The 25,361-nt window shown below is 35.9% G+C and overlaps 1 protein-coding gene across 1 annotated transcript in view; it reads right to left on the bottom strand.

Annotated features, from left to right (window-relative positions):
• LOC129005702 (kinesin-like protein KIF21A) overlaps positions 1-25,361 on the bottom strand; it is a 159,604-nt gene that overhangs the window by 69,320 nt on the left and 64,923 nt on the right. The window contains exons 2-6 of the mRNA XM_054434664.1: positions 6,834-7,056; positions 6,056-6,217; positions 5,211-5,291; positions 3,764-3,874; positions 2,313-2,420 (exon numbers count right to left, since the gene is read on the bottom strand). Coding sequence (XP_054290639.1) covers positions 2,313-2,420; positions 3,764-3,874; positions 5,211-5,291; positions 6,056-6,217; positions 6,834-7,056 — 685 coding nt within the window. The remainder of the gene's footprint in view (positions 1-2,312; positions 2,421-3,763; positions 3,875-5,210; positions 5,292-6,055; positions 6,218-6,833; positions 7,057-25,361) is intronic.

Below are 25,361 nucleotides of genomic sequence, written 5' to 3'. Positions count from 1 at the left end.
CTTAAATTTCACAAACTACTTTGTAACTTTACAACCTCTTATAAAACTTATCATATTTGTCTACAACAGTACAAAGTATAACCATGAAATATTACCTCCAGTAACCCGAAAGGATCAAAAGTGATGACTTCCAGTATCATGATAAATTTGAAAATAAAAAAAACACTCTCTGCTTCCCACCAAATCCAAAGAAGGACTGAAGCCCAAGAGGGTTGGGGACAAAGAGACACCAGGGTCCAACATCAACATGAGTCATCAAACACAGACAATCAGATAAGGTACAAAGAAATTATATGATTCACTGTGTTCCAACTGTATTTGATAAGAAACATATTTAATTATCTGCCTATGATTGTCACTTTTGTTAGAAAATGTTAGTCAAATATTCAGTAAATACATGATCGAGTAATAGTTTTGTACTTTAAACTAATATTTGATGATTTTGATTAGTTTCCTGAATAACTTTAGTGTATTTGCAACTTTCAGTCCCTAGCCTAACATATTTTTTAACATAAAAAAAAACTTTGGTTTTTGATATTGTTGTATTTATTGCTTTAATGACAATCATTATTCAATAGTATATTACGTTACTAGTCCTGAAAATAGGTGTTTACCGGGAAAAGTGTGGTCCTTCCCCTGCGAGACGTTGAGTGCAGGTTTACTATACGAATCCGGTAAACACATTTTGGACGAGTGACGTACAATATTTTACACCATACTACTCTAAGCTAACTTATACAAATATTTGTAAAAATTATTATATTCCCACCGACTAAATGACTAACAATCACTACTCTTAATTATGTTTTTTTTTATAGCCACTCGTTGCCAAATATTATCAGCTGGTTGTTGTCCGGTAATAACTCATTTCAGTACAGTAGTACATACTGAAACCACATTTGATTAAGCTGGCAGCAAACAGCTGTTTTCTGGACTAAATCCTTGCTTGGGAAGTTCGTTAAAACATTGTATTGTGGTGTAAACATTTGTTGTGTTACACAAGGTAAAAAAAAATTGAATTTACCATATGATTAGGTGTTTTAAAGGTTTCACAGGAATATTTATTTTTCAGTAATTAAATGGTTAAGTTTTAAATATTTAACAACTATGTACGACATTGGACTATAGTAGGCCTTACCTATAAAATTTTGAGTGATTTAAAGAATAATTTTAGTAAATTGGATGCAAATTATGATAATTGTAAATCTATTATAGAAATGCATCAAATGAGTTAACAGAAATAGCAATAATATTTGTATTAACCAACTACCATAAAAATCCAAACAATCATACTAACATACTAAATCAAATAATTTTTTCTCTTATTGGTATGAATAGGGTTTTAGGCAAATAAATAACAATACATTTTAGAAAATGCACCAAATTATGAATTATGTTAAGTAATAGTAGCCAAAATTTTATATTTGTGCACAAAGTATGCTTGCTGCATTAAAAACAAAATTATTACTGTGACCACTAAGTTATATCTTATCTTATTCGTATATTGACCACTAGATCAAGGCACTTTGAATGTCACAATCATAAACACAGGGGAAACTATCCTAACAAAACTTGTAAGGAACCCACCCCTCTCACACCATAGTCTGATAGGCAGTTACCCAGTTGCACCGATGGTCAGGGGTGGCCCTAATCTCGAATGCCCAGTTGCACCGATGGTCACAATAGGGTGATGCCCAGTTCCACCGGCGTTCAAAGATCCCTTACACACTCCCCTCCCATTTAAATGTTGTTAAATGTAGTTAGTACGGTAAACTGTTTGGTTAGGTTATGTTGGGTTAGGTTAGGTTAGATTAGGTTAGGTTTACAAAAATACAGTTCAATAAATATATTTCAAGACATAGAGATTAACGTTTTATGGCAAAATTATATGATAGAGTTTTTATATCAGTCTATGTGTTTGTAATGTTTGTTTGTTACTCTTTACCACGTAGCAAAGAAAGGGTTAGCTGTTATATAGTCCCTATATATGGTAAATATTTAGTGTGGACTATATACGATGGAACGTAAAAGAGAGAATAGGTATATAAAAGCGTTCGAGAAGGAGAAGGAGCATCCAAGCGTGACAGATTGTTGACTGCCGGTGAAACTGGGCACTCTTGGGAGGGAGGACTTTGTCGACCCTTGGAAATTCCTTTGACCATCGGTGCATCTGGGCATCAGCCGTCTGATATGCTATCCACTAGGCTAGCAACACACACTTTAAGACCAGATTGGGACACTGGTCAAGTACTATCGCAGCAAAGTGTTTCAGTAACATTGAGAGATATTTCTAACCATATGTATATAGTCACCTCCAGTTTTGCCACCGTCTGCTGTTTTATGTGGAGTGTGAAGATGGCATGACTCCTAGAGCTCTGGGAATTCATCTGTGTGGAAGCGGTCGTACGAGACAAGGCACCCTGACAAACAAAAGGAGCAGATACAGTCATTTGTAAAATAAATGAATAAAAAATAAATAACTAATTACCCCGCTGCAGCAGACCTGCTGACCAATAATGATTTGTTGAATTGGAATTTTACTTGAATATTTCCTTAAATAGGCCAGATTCATTCCATATTATTTAGATAACATTCGATTTCAAGGATACATGGGTTAAGAGTACTAGGTCAAAAATTGGAAAACCCCATAAAACCCTCATTAACATAGTCTGATCATGCTGGTTCACAAACTCGTATGATCGTACAGTTGAACCTCATTTGTACGAACCTCGATAAAACAAATTCCTCGATAAGACGAATTTTTTTTTAATCCCCTTGACACTTTCATATAGGTCAATGCTAAAAACACCTCTATACAACGTAGTAATTAAGTTAAAAACCTCCATAATACGAATTTGTTTGTGACATGGGCTAGGACTGATTAACCTCTATACAACGAATATTCTTAGCACAAAACCTCTACAAGACGAACGTGACCTCTATAAGACGAATTTATCAAAATCTTAACCTCCATAGTACGTAGTTTTCAAAACAAACAGAAGCTTGTCTCAACATGAAACCCCTACCCATTCCTCCTCCTTCCTCAGTCATTGTTTGGAAAAACCTTGGAGCGAGGAGAAACCTCTATAAGAAGAATAACAGCAGCATTAAACCTCGATAAAACGACCCTCTTTATTAAGAATACCTCTATAATACGAATTTTTCCCGTACCCCTTGAAATTCGTCTTATAGAGGTTCAACTGTATATTTACAAAAATGGACCAAATTTCATCAAAATGGACGGATCAAAAACGGACACACACACACAAATGTACTGTATATGCATTTAAATGGATAGTGTTTTTGGCCTCTGGGAACCACAAAATGAAAAAGTAAATCGGTCCTGAGACTACGTCTTACCATGAGACCTACGGTAATAGCTTATTCCCTATATGGGAAATTCGCTGAAAGCAGTTAGATAATATTTTGAATAGTATTACATTTACAATAATTGACTTTTTATTCTGAACTAAAGGAGGAAGTACATAATAAACTATTCTTAAACTTACTGTATAGTTTTAATCTACTCCCACCAAATTGTTGAAGGATACATTACTATATTTTATTTTTAGTTACTTACAACAACTGTAACACCAAAAAATACTGTATATTCCAAGTATTGTTCTATCATAGTTTTGTGTTATTCACTACAACTAGTACTTTTGTGATATTTATTTATGAATTATCTTTTACTAGTATCTAATAGTCAATGGTATTATTTACACAATATAAGTACAAAATATATGAACATGATGTTACTAACCTGTCTAAGACACTTTAATGCCTCGTCCGCATTGTGTACATTGACAGAGGTGACTCCCGTTACGTAGATGGAATGGTTTGCATCCTCGTGAATCTTGATGCCACTCTTACACTGGAAAACATTAACTTCTTTCGTCAACTTTCTTACGAATCGGAAATGTTCTATGTAGTCTATAAGAGGCATTTTTCTATTAGAATCTATGACAGTGAAATTTTGTGTGAAATAATTACACACACTTTGACAGAGAAAGAGGTACAAACTCCCCAAATATTTGACAATATTCTCAGTGACGAGAGGTCGAACCCAACTAAACTGGCAACACACCCACAACGGAAGGCTAATGTGTGCAATGTCACACATGCCATCATCAATGTTGATCGTTGATCTTGTTTACGTTAAAAAATAAAAATACCCCCGCCGCAGCAAACCTGCAGACTAAGCGAATTTCAAATTGTCTGATTACATTTTTACTAAAATATTTCCATAAATGAGACATATTTATTCACAATTTAAATAACATTAGATTTAACCAGAGCTTAGGTTTGCTGCTACGGGGAATGTAAAAAGACCATATGTCAATAGTATAAAATGAAATAAATAAATTTGCCAAATTTTATCAACATATACCCATAAACAAGTAAACTACAACAGTTTTCATTTTCTCCATAAGAACAACATGGGAATTTTAAATTACATTTTTTTTTTCTCCGTGACTGTTAGGCATAAAACAGCGCTTCAATATACTAAATTATTTCTTTTTTTAAGCTCTACAAAATGGTTGAGAAAGAAATTGCAAAAATTTTTATTTTTAGGGTTAAAAATGGGAAAAACCCATTTTTACCCCATAAAACCCCCCATAAACCCCTGTTCACATGGTCCGATTATGCTGGTTCGCGAACTCGTTCGAATAAACGTAGGTTTACACGTTTGTACCAAATTTCATCAAAATCGGATCATATTTGCTCGAGTTATCGCGCTAACGGACACATATATAAATATATATATATAAATATATATATATTTATATATATATAAATATATATACATATATATATGAATTTGAACGGATGGTGTTTTTGGCATCTGGGGACCTCAAAACGAAAAAGTAAATCGGTCCCGAGTCTAGGTCTTATAATGAGACCTACGGTAATGGCTTATTCCCTATATGGGAAATTCGCTAATAAACAATAATAACTGCCTCTCAATTTGAATATCTCTATGAGTATCTCTAGAGTGTATGAGTAAAAAATTAAATATGAAAATAAAAATAATATAGGCCTACAACAAAAAAACGGTTAACTATGCTTTCAAGCAATTTACCTAAAAAAGATATTTGACTTTAACTGCCTAAAACAACTATTTCATCGTTAATTTGTGCTAAAAATAAGGGTAGAGACGTTTCTTAATCTGAAGTTTACTATTGTAAACTAATATTGTACTAACTCACCTTTGTTAGAGTATAATCTTGTGATGTGTCAAACAAGTCTATGATCTCCTCATTGTACAGTTCCAGAAACTGAGCAGAGACCTGCAAATCACAAGAAATAATCATTAAACTTGCTGCAATCAAAAAATAGAATTTGAAAAAATATAAATAGAATGAACATTTTTGAAGGATCAGTTTTATCATATTTATTCTTAAGTAGACACAACGACTATTTCTCATGAAGATTATCCAACTTGGTTCTTTTGAAGAACAATACTATATAGTATACACCAGAAATCTACTTATTTGAACCATGCTAATCCGAATATCCAGCTAATTCTAACCACTTGTTGGGGAGAAACATTTTAAAGATTAAGTAATGCATTTGGAATTACTGTTTTTAATACACCGGTTACGGTAAAATCTGAGAATCAAAGGTTCATTATGATGGCAGTGGAGAAAATCCGCAATTAGCAGGAGAATTTTGAGTGTAACCGAAAACTTGTAATAATTGCCTATGGCCAAGCCTCCATTCATTTATGGTGTTTCGTAGGTACTCTTTAAAGGCCGTTGCAAGGTAAGAAGAATTGTGGGCGAGAATCTCTTTAGTTGCCACAATTGTGGATGATTGTCAAGGATGTTGCCGGTCACGGTGTTGTGATCGCGGAAGCAAATTTATATGGTCTTTTATGGTTATAAAACTATAGTACATCGTTTTAAATTTCTATGCAATTTTATAGCATATCTGAATAATACGGACAATTTCGTGATGCTAACAGGTTCCAAATTAGTTTAGATTTTCGAGACTCTTGTGTATAGTGTTATTCAAGTTATAAAACAAATTATCAACATTCTACAGTACCAACCTTAAACTGTGGCGGAGCCTCCCCCGTTTCCTTCGCTTGTTGGACCACACGGTTGATGCCGTCAAACAGATGGTTGATGGCACGGGGAATGATGCCTACTTGCTCAGGCTCTAGGTCTACATCAAACCCAGTCCCCATCGTGTACGTCTTCCCAGAACCGGTCTGAAACAATTGAGATGACATTTTGAAACATCTCATCTAGCAATTTAAAACAATGTAGGACACATAGGAATGTCACAATACACAAGGAACAGCTAACGTAAGAACCCGACACAGCCATTGTTGTTTAAAAATCTAATTCCTCCCTTCCCAAAAAAGTCCACGATGAATTATAATCCATCCCTTTGATGTAAAGTCAAAAATGACTTTGACCTCTCTTCGCAACCCAGTCCATGATGTATAAGAATCCAATCACTGCAGTTTCTATATGCTATGTAATATTCTGATAGCCAGTTTTAAAATAAAAATTGATAAAGTTAAATTGATCCATCGACAAGAGCTCACATACATAAACATATGTTGTACACCCTATTTTTTTCACCACCTTTAATCAAGAGACGATTTATTGTCAAATATTGGATCTTTTGTGTATCATCTAATGTCATAGTACCAAAGGAGGTAACTGTAGGAGAAAAACTAGACAGAAAATGTATTCTGTGTTTGGGTATTCAACTAAGTTTAATTTGAATAAAAATGGACTACAGCTGCTACATATAAATGGGATTTCTGTAAATAAATGGGGTCCAACAAACAAAATCGTCCTCTACAAATCTTTTACCTGTCCATAGGCTAGGATGGTGGCGTTGTATCCTTCCAGCGACCCGTCGACCAAGCCCCGAGCACAAGTTTCGTAAATGTTCTCCTGCTGCTGGCCCATGTCGAACACATAGTCGTAAGTGAAGGACTTGTCACTGCCCAGAGTGACCTGTGGCTCGCCTGGCGTTACTGTCGTACACACTCTGCACATGTCTATCACCTCTCGCGCTATCTGTGGTCTGATCCTGTAAACAAACCGTACGTGTTACTCATTTCACTTGTTAACTGGGCTGGGCCGGGATTGTTTCTTTCATCAGGCCAATAGAGGTTGCAATTATCACCAAACACCAAAGTAAAAATAAAATCCATTGATTCCCACTAGATCAGATCGCTCCCACACACGTCATTAATTATTAATATTATTAAGGTTAATTAATTAACATTGATTTAATTCCTAATAGCTTCTGAGGTTGTTGATAATTTACTATTTTACTATGCGCATTTGTATTGTGATTTGGTTACACACAGTCAAGGGTGTAAAAAGTAGCAAAATGCCTGACTGGAGGAGAAACTCAAGAAACCCATCCTATCAATTCCACACAAACCACCTCCTATTTGGTTGGTCACAACACCTGACGGAGACGAGATAGTGTTTGAACTCTCAATCTAGTATGCTACTCTTGTACCGCTTTACCACTGTTACATAACAGCCATGTACTAAGTGTACGTATATTAAGCTAAAAATGAATGCAGAGTGAGCTATAAGTTAGATTTAAATTAAGTTAGCTGTTTTCATCTACTATTGCGAATGAATTTACAAATGATCCAAGGAACTGCTCAATAAAATGTATCCCTCATACCTAATTCTTATGGAAAATTTTACCATAGGGAAACATAAACTTTAGGGACACTTTGTTTGAATATAAAAAAAACAGTTCATGACCAGAAGAACAAACAGATTGTGTAACGTTTCTGTCAACATTCGACAAGCTTCCTGTTTCACATACTACTGTCAATGAGAGCTTTTGTTCTTCTTATTACCACATCTTGGTGTTTTGTTGACACTTGTTTTTTCATCTGAAGAGGGAAAGCTTTCCACGAATACATGAATACTTTCCAAAAACTCATTAAATGGTGTAACAGTTGAACTGGAGTGTATGAGCGTAAGGATTTATTACTTACAACAAAATATAACAGTCAAGGTTATGTAAGACTTTGCAATCATTTTTACCGCACTTTTTGTAGCGGTTGTGAATTTGTTGTGGAGAAATGTTTTTTTAAATAATAATACACCTTGTACAATTTATATGCATGATGATTTCAATAAGTTGAGGAACTTAAAGAAAAATCAATAATCAACACTATTTTAATGGTATTTTTGTATTACTGTAATCAAAATATTACTTAGGGAATGTGTAATGCAATCGGGTAAAAACGTCTTTATATGAGCATGTTGGTTAGTATGACTGGTAAGGTCAGCCACATATTCTTGTTTGTTTTTACTAGAAGCTTGTTTACAAATATGATTACTTACTTTTGAGTAAGAAGAAACAAGGTCGTCCTATAAAATAAAACTGTGTTTGTTAGCGTTAGCACATACTGTAAATAGTAGTACAGTAACATAACAAATGTGCTAGAATTTTTTCAAGAATTTAACAGCTCTCTTTAAGTGGTTATTCACATTATAAGAAAAAGGAAAAAAATTAACTTGCCTTTTTAAGTCTTATTTTGTAATAAATTACATCATGGTAATAAAAAAGCTTATTCCCTATATGAGAAATTCTCTAACATGTAAAAACCATACAAATTTTGATGAATCAACTAATATTCAGTGAGATTTAAACAATTTAAACTTGTAAATATATTTAACTATGTCACATAAAACTCTAGGGATTTCATAGAGAAGTCAAGCATCAAGTTTGTCAAGTGTTGATATTTTGACAGTTTGGAAGCTCATGGTAAACAAACAATATCTTCTTTACACTGACTTCTCCTTGATCTATTGATTTATTTTCTGATTGAAGGGTCCTAAGTTCGCAAAGATTTGTTTATGTTGTTTTTTTCTGCGAAAAGGCTCTTGTAAAATTTCTTAGGAAATGACATTTTGAAATTGAACAAATAATGAGTTAATCTTAACTGCAATTATGAGCTACTTCATTAAAAACTGATGATATGCAAATAAACACCTGATACTATGATTTGTTTATTTTGAAAAAAAAAATCACTTTGAGAATCAATAAAAAACTAGCTATACATGTTATCAAATTTAAAGGTGTATTTACAGTTTTATTGCAAAAATCAGTTATTTGAAACAATACCTCTTCTTTCCTAAGTCACATTTAATGTACCACCTTCCTTTGCATTAGTTAAGATAAAAGATGCTAAAAGCTGTGCTAGTTAATGCCAAGAGTCAATATCCCTTCCACACCCACGCCTTGCTAAATACAAGGCAGAGACTAGTCTCAGTGTAAACACTTAGGACTCCTCTGCGCTCAAAACAATGAGGCAATAGTAAAGATAGGCATTTTTGGAAGCAGCTGGACAAAAGAAAACAATGGATACTAAAGCTGAAATGGAAAACAATCCAAAACTTGTCTAGTCAGTATTTTTTTGGTTTTTTGTCTCTTTCGATAATTTTTGAATATTGAAAATAAATAATGCTGCTTGAACACAGATTCTAAGGAGATTTTATAGTTATTAATTTCAATTTCCTATAGATCTACTTATATTTCCACTTATATTTTACTTAATTTCCAACCTACTTATAGTGTAGAAAAAAGTTGCAATACTAACATTGATTACTGGTTCATAATTTTACCAAATTATAAAAAACCAATCTGATTGCTTCTTTTCAATCAGCTGTCAATCAGGATAAACATTATAACTTATTTAACAGCTGATATAACTTCTATTTGACTTATTATTCTTATCTACATCCAACTGTAAAGTTAACACTGATAACATAACAGCCCAAAACTGGAGACAATTATTCCTGCCTTATATATTTTTGTTCTATAGATAGGAGTACTAAAAAAGATACCCCCGCCGCAGCAACCCTGCAGACTAAGCGAATTTCAACTTGCCTGATTACATTTTTACTAAAATATTTCCATAAATAAGACATATTTAGTAACTATTTAAATAACCTTAGATTTAACGAGTGCTTAGGTTTGCTGCTACGGGGAAGGTAAAAAGTGTTTTTTGACCATACGTCAATAGTATAGGATGAAATAAATAAATTTGCCAAATTTTATCAATATATAGCCTATCCACAAACAAGTAAACTACAACAATTTTCATTTTCTCCATAAGAATAACATGGGAATTTTAAATTACACTATTTTTGAATTTTCTCCGTAACCGTTAGGCATACAACAGCGCTTCAATATACTAAATTATTTCTTTTTTTAAGCTCTACAAAACGGTTTAGAAAGAAATTGCAAAATTTTTTGTTTTTAGGGTCAAAAATGGGAAAAACTCATTTTTACCCCATATAACCCCCCATAAACCCCCGTTCCCATGGTCCGATTATGCTGGATCGCGAACACGTTCGAATAAACGTAGGTTTACACGTTAGTACCAAATATCATCAAAATCGGATCATTTTTGCTCGAGTTATCGCGCTAACGGACACATATATATATATATATATATATATATATATAAATATATATATATAAGTAGGCTACCCAATGATTTAAGACAAATCTAAGATGGCGGCATCTAACCTTAGGTATACTAACACCCATGTTGTATAACCTCACTTTAGGTGTACCCACGTGGTCTAACCATACTTTTACCCACGTGGTCTAACCACACTTTTACCCATGTGGTCTAACCACACTTTTACCCACGTGGTCTAACCTTACTTTTTATTTTTGTGACTAACCTCACATTCCCGCCAACTCCTGCTAAGAGACACCTATGTTAACATTTCATGGATGGTTTGTATTTTTGTGATGACGTGTAATCTGAATAATGTTATTCTCTAGTAACTTGCTGTGTATAAACCATTGATCCCAGAGGTTTTCGGGTTCGAATCTTACCAGTCAATAAATGTCTCATTTCCGGTTGGGGTGATATGTTGATTTTTGGTGTTGTATTGTACTTAACTGTTTGTATATGAACCATTGATCCCAGAGGTTTTCGGGTTCGAATCTTACCAGTCAATAAATGTCTCATTTCCTGTTGGGGTGATATGTTGATTTTCGGTGTTGTATTGTACTTAACTGTTTGTATATGAACTATTGATCCCAGAGGTTTTCGGGTTCGAATCTTACCAGTCAATAAATGTCTCATTTCCGGTTGGGGTGATATGTTGATTTTCGGTGTTGTATTGTACTTAACTGTTTGTATATGAACTATTGATCCCAGAGGTTTTCGGGTTCGAATCTTACCAGTCAATAAATGTCTCATTTCCGGTTGGGGTGATATGTTGATTTTCGGTGTTGTATTGTACTTAACTGTTTGTATATGAACCTTTGGCCCCAGAGGTTTTCGGGTTCAAATCCTACCAGTCATTAAACTTTCATTTCCGGTTAAGGATGATATGTTGATTTTCGGTGTTTTGTTGTAGTCTCTTGTCTGTGTATGAGCTTTTGATCCCAGAGGTTTGTGGGTTTGAATCCTATCAGTCGCGAAATATTTCATTTCCGGTTAAGGGTGATATGTTTATTTTCGGTATCGTGCTGTATTGTAGTCTCCTGTCTGTGTATGCGCCTTTGATCTCAGAGGTTTACGGGTTCGAATCCTACCATTCACTAAACGTTTAATTTCTGATTGGGGTGATATGTTGATTTTCGGTGTTGTATTGTAGTACCCAAGTTTTACCTTAGTTTATATATTATATCATATATTATATGTCATGTATTGTATTCAATCTTGACGTTTGCTATACAATGTAAAAACTGTCTTAAAGCAATAAAAAACTATTATTATTATAGTTAACTGTTTGTATATGAACTTTAGGTCCCAGTGGTTTGCGGGGTTGAATCCTACTAGGCACCAAATGTTCATTTCCGTTTTGGATGATATGTTGATTTTCGGTGTTTTATTGTAATCTCCTGTCTGTGTATGAGCCTTTTAATCCCAGAGGTTTGCGGATTGAATCCTACCAGTCACCATATGTTTCACTTCTGGTAGGGATGATATTTTGTATTTTTTGTATGGTATTGAGAGTTAAGCGTGAACCTTTGATACCAGAGGTTGCAGGTTCGAGCAGCCACCGATTGTATAATTTCTGGTTCGGGTAATATTTTGATATGGTATTGAGAGTTAAGTGTCTGAGTGTGGACCTTCGATCCCAGAGGTTCTGGGTTTGAATCTTACTAGTCACCAAACGTCTAATTTCTGGTCAGGATGATATACTGATTTTTGGTGTCGTATTGTAGTATCCTGTCTGTGTATGAGCCTAAGGTTACGGGTTTGAATCCTACCAGTCACCAATCGTCTCTTTTCCGATCATGTTTATATTCTGTGTGGTATAATATAGGGAGCTTAGTGGTCTAGTGTGAGCCTTTAGAGACTAGGTCCTGGGTTTGAATCTTACTAGTTACTGATGAGAGTAATATAATAGCTGTTAATGCATATTCCTACGTAATTAATGTTACCTAACCTCACTTTCTTTCCAAGATCGTAATGCATACGTATATTATTGTAACATAATTTCACTTTTTGTATTATACCAAAACAAGTCTATTAACTCATATTTGTGACACTAGGGTGGTAGTATTGATGATTTTTTTATAATTTGCTTTGGGTTATTTCTATTTGATTTAATGATGTATTGAATAACATGAAAAAACATCTACAGAACACCTGATAAAAAACGATTCTATGATCGATGATAACCTTATTTAAATGATTTAATCAAGGACAATTTCTACTGACTTAACTGTATTTCTGTAACTTATAACTTAATCCTTGATTAGCTAGAATAACTGACACTACAACAGATGCAATCGTCAACAATTAGTGGGGTTATAAACAGACAGTGATAGGATGATATTTATAGCTCAGAGCCCCACTGGAGATACGTCACTTCCGTAGGGTTGAAGAGTGTGTTTTGCATGTTTTGTTTCTCTGTGTTGATGGCTACAAATCTAAAGTACAATTACATTTTAGTGCAAAATTCAGCTGATTGTAACTTTTTCAAAGTATTGTTTGTGTAGTTAAAGTAATATTTATGTAGCGAAAGTAATGTTTATGTCAGGAATAGTCAGCTGATCACTGTTTTTGGTGTACGGAAATTAAGATTTTCGAAGATCTCAGCTGAAAAGGGCTATTATCGAATACAGAGTCATGAAAAGTTATTATATGTGTTTTTAACATTCCTTTTGAAGTATCATAAATTTGGTAATAGATATGCAAATTTTCCCTTTTATAGTTCTAACACACGTTATTTTGTGACTTAGCCCATTACGTATCTACCTATATTTAGCTTCAACGTTGCACAACAAATCTGACAACAGTATTTGTGACTAACAGAGCTCAGACTTTTATGTTTCAGCGTAATTATGTGACTCAGCATTTTGTGTATTGTCACTGTAAGCTTGAGTTTGTATTGAGTGAAATACTGTATTATAAACCTTATGATAAAATATCAGCAAGACAAAATAAAACCAGTAATTGACATTTCCCACTCTTTATATAAATATTCATCTAATGTTAGTTAGACAAGATTGATGACCGTATAGTGTCTTGTATTGCATATGAAAATAGATTTTGTTCAATATATGGAGATAAAAAAGCATCAAAACGAAGTTTTATAGTGGCTATTTTACAATTAATATTGCTGTGTTTCTGAATACAGCTTATCATCCACTATCCACCAGTCAATGTTTTTTTTTATATTTAACATTTGTTAATTTCTATTAAAAGCTAAAGTTAATGTATTGATATTTTGTGTTATCGACCTATCAACATCAATAAAAACAGTTTGTAGCTAAAATAGCTACACTATTTAATAAATATTATCAATTTATAGTGTTTTGGAAATAATTATTGGCTATATTTTGTAAAATCATGTTATAAGTAGCAAATTGAAACAACTGTTTCTATTATACTATTTGTAGCTTTCACAAGTGATGCGCGCGCATACCTATGCGTCCCCTACCAAGGGGAGCCCATCTGCCACCTAGGGGGAACCCCATCCTAAGAATAGATGGCACACATCCTGTGCCACCCCTAGCGTGTATATACACAGTTTAGTGTGTTTTTCCTCATTCTCATTGAGGAGCTTGATCGTGACGGACGTGTTTTTGCTCTTGTTCCTTTTGTGTTGTGCCAGGAGCTTACTTGTACCATACGTAAGTTGACTCTTTATTTCTTAGACCTACTTTTTAAATACTTGCAACATGTTGGAAAAAACAGTTACTTTGGATAATGTAGTAAAACCTGTGACATTCTTACATAAAGATGAGACCTATGTAAATAAATTTAGATTGTATGGGAGTAAAACAGTATTTAAATTTTCAAATCCTCCCCCTAACACAAGTGAAATTGACTGGCTAAGACAAGGTTTTGGTCAAATCGTTAGAGAAATGAAAGAGAAAGCATTTGAAAATGATCAACTGGGGTTTACTCTACAAAGTCTTAACTTGAAATCTAAGGAACCTGGCTATGTAAATTTTCGGCCGGCTAGTGAAATTAATGAGGACGTATTGTGGCAAATTTTTGGGGGTATTGTACAGTCAAACTCTGAAACAATCAAATCGACAGACACCTTTAAAGTAGAGTGCACTCGAATTAACCTCCCTGTGGGATCTGGAAGATTAGGTAGGGTTCGCCCGGGTATGTACAATACTTTTGAAGAGGAGTGTAAAGCAAGGAAAGGAATTGTTGTCATTAATAATAAGGACAACTTGTGTCTCCCTAGAGCTTTGGTGGTGGCTATAGCTAAAGTAACAAATGATCCAGACTATAATCTGATTTGTAAAGATCGTAGGCAGAGACAAACTGATAGAGCACAAGAGCTCATACGTCGTGCTAGAGTAGATATGCCCAAGAATGGTGCAGGTATTCCAGAACTAGAAAAATTTCAGGGGTTTTTAACAAACTACAAAATTGTTGTGTACAACTATGACAGCAAAGGTCGTGATGTCTACTTTGAGGGAAATGTAGAGAACCCCAAGTTGAAAATTAACTTGTTGTTTCACAATGGTCATTACAATGTAATTAACAGTTTGACTGCTGCATTTGCATGTGCATACTTTTGTGAAGCTTGCCATGTCCCCTACGACCATAAAAAAGAGCATCGGTGCTCAAACATCTGCTCACAGTGCCAATCTATTTCACCTCCTTGTGTAGTGGAGAATGGTGGTATTCTGTGCCCTAAATGTAACATGACCTATCGAAACCAGGAATGTTTTATTGCACATGAAATTGATAGATGTAAAAATGTAAAGAAATGTCTCGATTGTGGGAAACTGGTTCGGGTTAGAGATCGGTCCAAGCCTCATAAATGTGGTGAGGTATACTGTAAACCTTGTAGTTCATTTGAAGACCCTAACCACAAATGTTATATGAAACCTGACACGAGAAAGCCTAAGTCAAAAGATTTTCTGTTTATTTTCTTTGACTTGGAAACTCGCCAAGATGAGTCCCTCCCCTCAGATTCAGACGCTAAGGTCCATAAAGTAAATTTGTGTGTGTCCCAACAGTTTTGCCACGAGTGTGTTGACGGAAAGTGTTGCAAAACATGTGAAAACCGTACAAGAATCTTTAAATCCAATCCAGTTGATCAGTTCATGAACTATGTGATGCAAGTTCGCAAAACTTTCAAAGACGTATGTGTCATTGCTCACAATGGACAGGGCTTTGATTTTCAATTTTTGCTCAAGTATGTGCTGGAGGATACAAAGTTCACTCCGAAACTTGTAATGCGGGGAACCAAGGTCATTTTGATGGAGATTGACAATGTGAGGTTTATTGACTCTCTTAGTTATTTCCCTATGCCTCTAGCTGCACTGCCCAAGGCCTTTGACTTGCCTCCAGAAAAGAAGAAAGGCTATTTCCCACACCTCTTCAACACCCTAGAGAATCAAAATTATGTAGGAAATATACCAGCAAAGGAGTTTTACTGCCCAGAATCTATGTTTGAAAAATCACACAATGATTTTGAAAAATGGTATAATGATCAGGTTGCAAACCACTTTACATTTGACTTTAAAAAAGAAATCCTCGAGTACTGTGTATCAGACGTTGAAATCCTAGCCCAAGCTTGTTTAAAGTTTCGCTCAATTTTTCTGCAAGAGTGTAATGTTGATCCGTTTCTCGAGGCTGTGACCATTGCCAGCGCATGCAATTTAGCCTTCCGTCGGAATTTTTTGAAACCTAAAACAATTGGTTTGATCCCAAAGAACGGGTATAGGCTTACAGACGCTCAGTCGGCTATTGCATTACAGTGGCTATCATGGGAAGAGGAGAAACGTGGAGTTAGAATTGAACACGCTGGTCGTGGAAAAGAGGTCAAGATCAATAAAATGAAAGTAGACGGGTTTGACGGTCAAAATATTTATGAATTTCAAGGCTGCTACTGGCACGGATGCCCTAAATGCTTTCCCTATGATCGTGATATTGCGTTAAAGGAGGACCCTTCTGACTCACTCCATTTGCGATATGAACGGACTAAATCTAAAATAGCAAAGTTGGGCGATAACGTTGTACAAATGTGGGAATGTGAATTTAGAAAGTTAAAAGAGACAGAAAACCTGAAACACCTAGAAAAGTTGCCAATCCTCAACAATTTACCCTTGAACCCGAGGCAAGCATTTTTTGGGGGGAGAACCGGCAATGCCAAAACCTATCACAAATGTGCTGATGGGGAAACCATTGAATACGTTGATGTATGCTCTCTCTATCCATGGGTATGTAAATATGGCAAGTACCCTGTAGGCCATCCAACGATCTATGTAGGAGACAGAGAGTGTAGACAGAGAGGTCTTAATGTCGAAGGCCTATTAAAGTGCAAAGTACTCCCACCACGCGATCTTTACCATCCTGTGCTCCCAGCCAAAATGAATAACAAGTTAATGTTTGTTTTGTGTGCAACTTGTGGAGAAACTCAAAATCAAAATAATTGTGTATGTAAAACAGAGGAAAGGGTTATAACAGGAACCTGGACAATGGATGAAATTCGAAAAGCAGTAGAAAAAGGCTATATTATCCTGGAAATGTTTGAACTATGGGAGTATAAGGTAGCAACATATGAGAATGGGGGCTTGTTTACTGATTTTATAAATAAATTCCTAAAAATGAAACAGGAAGCATCTGGGTACCCGGGCTGGTGTGAAACAGATGAGGACAAAAACAAGTACATTGAGGACTATTTTAAGAAAGAGGGTGTCCAACTAGAAAAAGACAAAATTGTAAAAAATGGTGGCTTGAGGTCTTTGGCTAAACTAATGCTCAACAGTTTCTGGGGAAAATTTGGCCAACGAGAAAACCAGACTAAAGCTACAATCGTTAGGGATCCAAAAACACTATTTAAGATGTTTTCAAGTCCTGAAATAGATGTAAATAGAGTACAGATTGTCAATGACGAGGTCGTTGTTGTTAGCTGGGAGTATATTGAGGAGGTTGGGGAGCCATTGAGAAATGTAAATGTTGTGTTGGCAGCTTACACAACTGCCCAAGCGAGATTGAAGCTCTATGAGCATCTAGATTCCCTGGGTGGTCAAGTATTGTATTACGATACTGATTCTGTACTATATGTATATAAGGGTAGTTTGTATAGAGTTCCCACGGGAGATTATCTAGGGGAAATGACCGATGAGTTGACCGAGTATGGACCTGGGTCATACATTACAGAATTTGTATCTGGAGGTCCAAAGACCTATGCATACCTTGTCTGGTCAACCAATAAACAAACATTGATTCCCGTTTGTAAAATTAAAGGTCTCACTCTCAATATGAAAACCTCAAAAACAGTTAACTTTGACAAATTAAAAGAAATGGTATTGAGTGAGGTAAATATGACTTTGGAAATTGCAGAAAACAGAATAAGAAGAACCAAAGAAAGAGATATCATTTCCATAACAGAATGCAAAGTATTTAAAATCACAGGTCCTAAAAGAAAGTTTGAAGGAGAGTATGGAACCTTGCCATTTGGTTATAGTAAGGCTCCTAGAGTACAGTAAACAAGTATTGAGTGCAAAACCTTGTCACTATGCAAAGCTCCTAGAGACTAACAAATTTCTTTGTAATTAAAATTCTATATCCTTAAATCTAAAAAAAAAAAACAGTGCCAGTAAAGCATCCTGAAAAAAATCATTCAGTTAATGGTATAAAATGACATGTCCTAAAGAGTAAATATGTAATTGAGTCTATTCTCTCCCTTGATGGCTAATGTAAGGACAGAGAGCAGCATTGAGGCGTTCAGATCTGGTGCTACTCCATGGTGTGTATGTGGGAGTGTACATTGAGGCGTTCAGATCTCAAAGGACCTGAGCTACTCCTTGTGCATGTGTGAATGATGGTCACTGGCGCGGCTGACTAAAAGGCCCGTAAACCATGTGTGAAGGTCACTGGCGCGGCTGACTAAAAGGCCCGTAAACCATGTGTGAAGGTCACTGGCGTGGCTGACTAAAAGGCCCGTAAACCATGTGTGAAGGGGTGAGCGTCATTTGGAAAGCCTCAGTAGCTCTCAAATATCCAAACCTAAAGCAAGTTCAAGATGTAAATTTGTATATAAGCTTCATAAATAAGGGAGAGGGCGTTATACGGTGTCAACCAGGTAATCTGGACTGGCTGTATAACGCTTAACCTGGTTTCACACAGTGAAAGGATAGTCTCAAACCCTATCCAATATGAAGCTTTTATGATTTGTTATCATAGTTTATACAGACAAAAAATCTCCAATACCTTCAAAAGATCTTGGAATCCACAACTTTACAAGTAAAATAGGACAATGTCATTTCATATCAAGACGTAAGTAGTAATTTTGTAGATGATCATCTACTAGAGATGTTCTTTATTAAAAAACGGATTATAATTCGAGGTGTTTCCTTGTGTGTATGTGTGTGAGTATACTCGCCCAACAGGCAGGCTTAAAACCCATAAGTCCAGGGGCCGGAGGTTGACCTAAAAATCGTAAAACATTGCGTCATCCTCCATGTCACCTAATTTCCCTCTTACCTCAGACTATAATCTGACAAAAATTAGAATATCTCTGTTATTCTTACTAAATGAAATGTCGTAGGCTAAAATGAACGGTTCGCCTAGTAAATGGCCTGATGACTTTTAAAATGAACGGGTTGACAGAGACAAAAAAAAACATATGAAAGTAAAATATCCTTTGTCAGTGGAAAAAGGGTTAATTGAAAGGCTTCACTAAGTAAATAGCCCTTTACATTAGTCAAAGGACCAAAAAACTAGGATGTGGCAAATCTGTAATAATTTTCATCATAGGCTGCAATGGTTGAAACAGCCTTCCCCCAGAGGTTAGGACTCTTTGTGATGCTCTGGGTTAACAAAAAGAACGCGCTGGGACCCTACGGCCTAGCCTAACAGCTTACCGTGGTGTGGAAACTGGGTCACCTTAAATTATTTTGTTGAAGTTATGAAATAGACTACTATAGAATGCGTGACTTAAGATTGAAGTTCAACTCAGAAAGATAACAACATACATTTTAAAACTACACATTTTCGGTCATCTTAGTGGTTTCTCTTAACCCAAAGGTTTTTGAGTTGTTTTCCGATTATGTAGCCTACAGTTAATATTTTTATCAATCAAAATTAGAAGAAAAGTGTATTTTTATATAGCATATTAGGGGTTTTAAGGAAAATTTAATTTGTAATGCATAATATCATTGTAAATCCCCTCTAATGTTAGTTTTATAAATAATGTACCTATATGACATATTTGTAATTTAAGTTAACTAAGTACAGAGTGAAAAAAGTCTTGGGGCAGGTTATAAAAAATAGAGACTAGCTTACAAAAATTTGTACTGTACAAAGTTACTGGACAATAAAATGATGCTAACATGTAATTTAGTTATATGCTACCTCCAAAGGGAACGGCCCACTAGGAGTCAGAAGGAATTCATAAAATAGTGACACCACTATGTATTAACCTAAATATGAGTGAAGAATGAGTAATCATAATATTCCTTTTAACAAGACGTGTGTTGTGGCTCATTAATTCCTATAAATAAGATGTGAAACATTCCCAGAAAATGACATACATTTACATTCATTTAGGCCAGGTAACAGTTCCAGGCCTTATTATACATGTAATAGTTGAAAACCATAATTCAGTCCGAGTCCTCAGTAATTCATGCCATGTTACTGCAGGCGACGGTGTCGCCTCTGGTGGTGTATGACCAATCATCTTGGTATACTATGTAGTTTGATGTTTTGCCACCAGAGGCGACACCGTCGCCTGCAGTAACATGGCATGAATTACTGAGGACTCGGACTGAATTATGGTTTTCAACTATTACATGTATAATAAGGCCTGGAACTGTTACCTGGCCTAAATGAATGTAAATGTATGTCATTTTCTGGGAATGTTTCACATCTTATTTATAGGAATTAATGAGCCACAACACACGTCTTGTTAAAAGGAATATTATGATTACTCATTCTTCACTCATATTTAGGTTAATACATAGTGGTGTCACTATTTTATGAATTCCTTCTGACTCCTAGTGGGCCGTTCCCTTTGGAGGTAGCATATAACTAAATTACATGTTAGCATCATTTTATTGTCCAGTAACTTTGTACAGTACAAATTTTTGTAAGCTAGTCTCTATTTTTTATAACCTGCCCCAAGACTTTTTTCACTCTGTACTTAGTTAACTTAAATTACAAATATGTCATATAGGTACATTATTTATAAAACTAACATTAGAGGGGATTTACAATGATATTATGCATTACAAATTAAATTTTCCTTAAAACCCCTAATATGCTATATAAAAATACACTTTTCTTCTAATTTTGATTGATAAAAATATTAACTGTAGGCTACATAATCGGAAAACAACTCAAAAACCTTTGGGTTAAGAGAAACCACTAAGATGACCGAAAATGTGTAGTTTTAAAATGTATGTTGTTATCTTTCTGAGTTGAACTTCAATCTTAAGTCACGCATTCTATAGTAGTCTATTTCATAACTTCAACAAAATAATTTAAGGTGACCCAGTTTCCACACCACGGTAAGCTGTTAGGCTAGGCCGTAGGGTCCCAGCGCGTTCTTTTTGTTAACCCAGAGCATCACAAAGAGTCCTAACCTCTGGGGGAAGGCTGTTTCAACCATTGCAGCCTATGATGAAAATTATTACAGATTTGCCACATCCTAGTTTTTTGGTCCTTTGACTAATGTAAAGGGCTATTTACTTAGTGAAGCCTTTCAATTAACCCTTTTTCCACTGACAAAGGATATTTTACTTTCATATGTTTTTTTTTGTCTCTGTCAACCCGTTCATTTTAAAAGTCATCAGGCCATTTACTAGGCGAACCGTTCATTTTAGCCTACGACATTTCATTTAGTAAGAATAACAGAGATATTCTAATTTTTGTCAGATTATAGTCTGAGGTAAGAGGGAAATTAGGTGACATGGAGGATGACGCAATGTTTTACGATTTTTAGGTCAACCTCCGGCCCCTGGACTTATGGGTTTTAAGCCTGCCTGTTGGGCGAGTATACTCACACACATACACACAAGGAAACACCTCGAATTATAATCCGTTTTTTAATAAAGAACATCTCTAGTAGATGATCATCTACAAAATTACTACTTACGTCTTGATATGAAATGACATTGTCCTATTTTACTTGTAAAGTTGTGGATTCCAAGATCTTTTGAAGGTATTGGAGATTTTTTGTCTGTATAAACTATGATAACAAATCATAAAAGCTTCATATTGGATAGGGTTTGAGACTATCCTTTCACTGTGTGAAACCAGGTTAAGCGTTATACAGCCAGTCCAGATTACCTGGTTGACACCGTATAACGCCCTCTCCCTTATTTATGAAGCTTATATACAAATTTACATCTTGAACTTGCTTTAGGTTTGGATATTTGAGAGCTACTGAGGCTTTCCAAATGACGCTCACCCCTTCACACATGGTTTACGGGCCTTTTAGTCAGCCACGCCAGTGACCTTCACACATGGTTTACGGGCCTTTTAGTCAGCCGCGCCAGTGACCTTCACACATGGTTTACGGGCCTTTTAGTCAGCCGCGCCAGTGACCATCATTCACACATGCACAAGGAGTAGCTCAGGTCCTTTGAGATCTGAACGCCTCAATGTACACTCCCACATACACACCATGGAGTAGCACCAGATCTGAACGCCTCAATGCTGCTCTCTGTCCTTACATTAGCCATCAAGGGAGAGAATAGACTCAATTACATATTTACTCTTTAGGACATGTCATTTTATACCATTAACTGAATGATTTTTTTCAGGATGCTTTACTGGCACTGTTTTTTTTTTTTAGATTTAAGGATATAGAATTTTAATTACAAAGAAATTTGTTAGTCTCTAGGAGCTTTGCATAGTGACAAGGTTTTGCACTCAATACTTGTTTACTGTACTCTAGGAGCCTTACTATAACCAAATGGCAAGGTTCCATACTCTCCTTCAAACTTTCTTTTAGGACCTGTGATTTTAAATACTTTGCATTCTGTTATGGAAATGATATCTCTTTCTTTGGTTCTTCTTATTCTGTTTTCTGCAATTTCCAAAGTCATATTTACCTCACTCAATACCATTTCTTTTAATTTGTCAAAGTTAACTGTTTTTGAGGTTTTCATATTGAGAGTGAGACCTTTAATTTTACAAACGGGAATCAATGTTTGTTTATTGGTTGACCAGACAAGGTATGCATAGGTCTTTGGACCTCCAGATACAAATTCTGTAATGTATGACCCAGGTCCATACTCGGTCAACTCATCGGTCATTTCCCCTAGATAATCTCCCGTGGGAACTCTATACAAACTACCCTTATATACATATAGTACAGAATCAGTATCGTAATACAATACTTGACCACCCAGGGAATCTAGATGCTCATAGAGCTTCAATCTCGCTTGGGCAGTTGTGTAAGCTGCCAACACAACATTTACATTTCTCAATGGCTCCCCAACCTCCTCAATATACTCCCAGCTAACAACAACGACCTCGTCATTGACAATCTGTACTCTATTTACATCTATTTCAGGACTTGAAAACATCTTAAATAGTGTTTTTGGATCCCTAACGATTGTAGCTTTAGTCTGGTTTTCTCGTTGGCCAAATTTTCCCCAGAAACTGTTGAGCATTAGTTTAGCCAAAGACCTCAAGCCACCATTTTTTACAATTTTGTCTTTTTCTAGTTGGACACCCTCTTTCTTAAAATAGTCCTCAATGTACTTGTTTTTGTCCTCATCTGTTTCACACCAGCCCGGGTACCCAGATGCTTCCTGTTTCATTTTTAGGAATTTATTTATAAAATCAGTAAACAAGCCCCCATTCTCATATGTTGCTACCTTATACTCCCATAGTTCAAACATTTCCAGGATAATATAGCCTTTTTCTACTGCTTTTCGAATTTCATCCATTGTCCAGGTTCCTGTTATAACCCTTTCCTCTGTTTTACATACACAATTATTTTGATTTTGAGTTTCTCCACAAGTTGCACACAAAACAAACATTAACTTGTTATTCATTTTGGCTGGGAGCACAGGATGGTAAAGATCGCGTGGTGGGAGTACTTTGCACTTTAATAGGCCTTCGACATTAAGACCTCTCTGTCTACACTCTCTGTCTCCTACATAGATCGTTGGATGGCCTACAGGGTACTTGCCATATTTACATACCCATGGATAGAGAGAGCATACATCAACGTATTCAATGGTTTCCCCATCAGCACATTTGTGATAGGTTTTGGCATTGCCGGTTCTCCCCCCAAAAAATGCTTGCCTCGGGTTCAAGGGTAAATTGTTGAGGATTGGCAACTTTTCTAGGTGTTTCAGGTTTTCTGTCTCTTTTAACTTTCTAAATTCACATTCCCACATTTGTACAACGTTATCGCCCAACTTTGCTATTTTAGATTTAGTCCGTTCATATCGCAAATGGAGTGAGTCAGAAGGGTCCTCCTTTAACGCAATATCACGATCATAGGGAAAGCATTTAGGGCATCCGTGCCAGTAGCAGCCTTGAAATTCATAAATATTTTGACCGTCAAACCCGTCTACTTTCATTTTATTGATCTTGACCTCTTTTCCACGACCAGCGTGTTCAATTCTAACTCCACGTTTCTCCTCTTCCCATGATAGCCACTGTAATGCAATAGCCGACTGAGCGTCTGTAAGCCTATACCCGTTCTTTGGGATCAAACCAATTGTTTTAGGTTTCAAAAAATTCCGACGGAAGGCTAAATTGCATGCGCTGGCAATGGTCACAGCCTCGAGAAACGGATCAACATTACACTCTTGCAGAAAAATTGAGCGAAACTTTAAACAAGCTTGGGCTAGGATTTCAACGTCTGATACACAGTACTCGAGGATTTCTTTTTTAAAGTCAAATGTAAAGTGGTTTGCAACCTGATCATTATACCATTTTTCAAAATCATTGTGTGATTTTTCAAACATAGATTCTGGGCAGTAAAACTCCTTTGCTGGTATATTTCCTACATAATTTTGATTCTCTAGGGTGTTGAAGAGGTGTGGGAAATAGCCTTTCTTCTTTTCTGGAGGCAAGTCAAAGGCCTTGGGCAGTGCAGCTAGAGGCATAGGGAAATAACTAAGAGAGTCAATAAACCTCACATTGTCAATCTCCATCAAAATGACCTTGGTTCCCCGCATTACAAGTTTCGGAGTGAACTTTGTATCCTCCAGCACATACTTGAGCAAAAATTGAAAATCAAAGCCCTGTCCATTGTGAGCAATGACACATACGTCTTTGAAAGTTTTGCGAACTTGCATCACATAGTTCATGAACTGATCAACTGGATTGGATTTAAAGATTCTTGTACGGTTTTCACATGTTTTGCAACACTTTCCGTCAACACACTCGTGGCAAAACTGTTGGGACACACACAAATTTACTTTATGGACCTTAGCGTCTGAATCTGAGGGGAGGGACTCATCTTGGCGAGTTTCCAAGTCAAAGAAAATAAACAGAAAATCTTTTGACTTAGGCTTTCTCGTGTCAGGTTTCATATAACATTTGTGGTTAGGGTCTTCAAATGAACTACAAGGTTTACAGTATACCTCACCACATTTATGAGGCTTGGACCGATCTCTAACCCGAACCAGTTTCCCACAATCGAGACATTTCTTTACATTTTTACATCTATCAATTTCATGTGCAATAAAACATTCCTGGTTTCGATAGGTCATGTTACATTTAGGGCACAGAATACCACCATTCTCCACTACACAAGGAGGTGAAATAGATTGGCACTGTGAGCAGATGTTTGAGCACCGATGCTCTTTTTTATGGTCGTAGGGGACATGGCAAGCTTCACAAAAGTATGCACATGCAAATGCAGCAGTCAAACTGTTAATTACATTGTAATGACCATTGTGAAACAACAAGTTAATTTTCAACTTGGGGT

The sequence above is a fragment of the Macrosteles quadrilineatus genome, unplaced genomic scaffold (genome assembly GCF_028750875.1).
Source record: "Macrosteles quadrilineatus isolate MER2022 unplaced genomic scaffold, UCM_ALF_1.0 Scaffold_31__1_contigs__length_1484076, whole genome shotgun sequence".
NCBI lineage: Eukaryota > Metazoa > Arthropoda > Insecta > Hemiptera > Cicadellidae > Macrosteles > Macrosteles quadrilineatus.
This window is presented reverse-complemented; position numbering and strand designations above follow the sequence as displayed.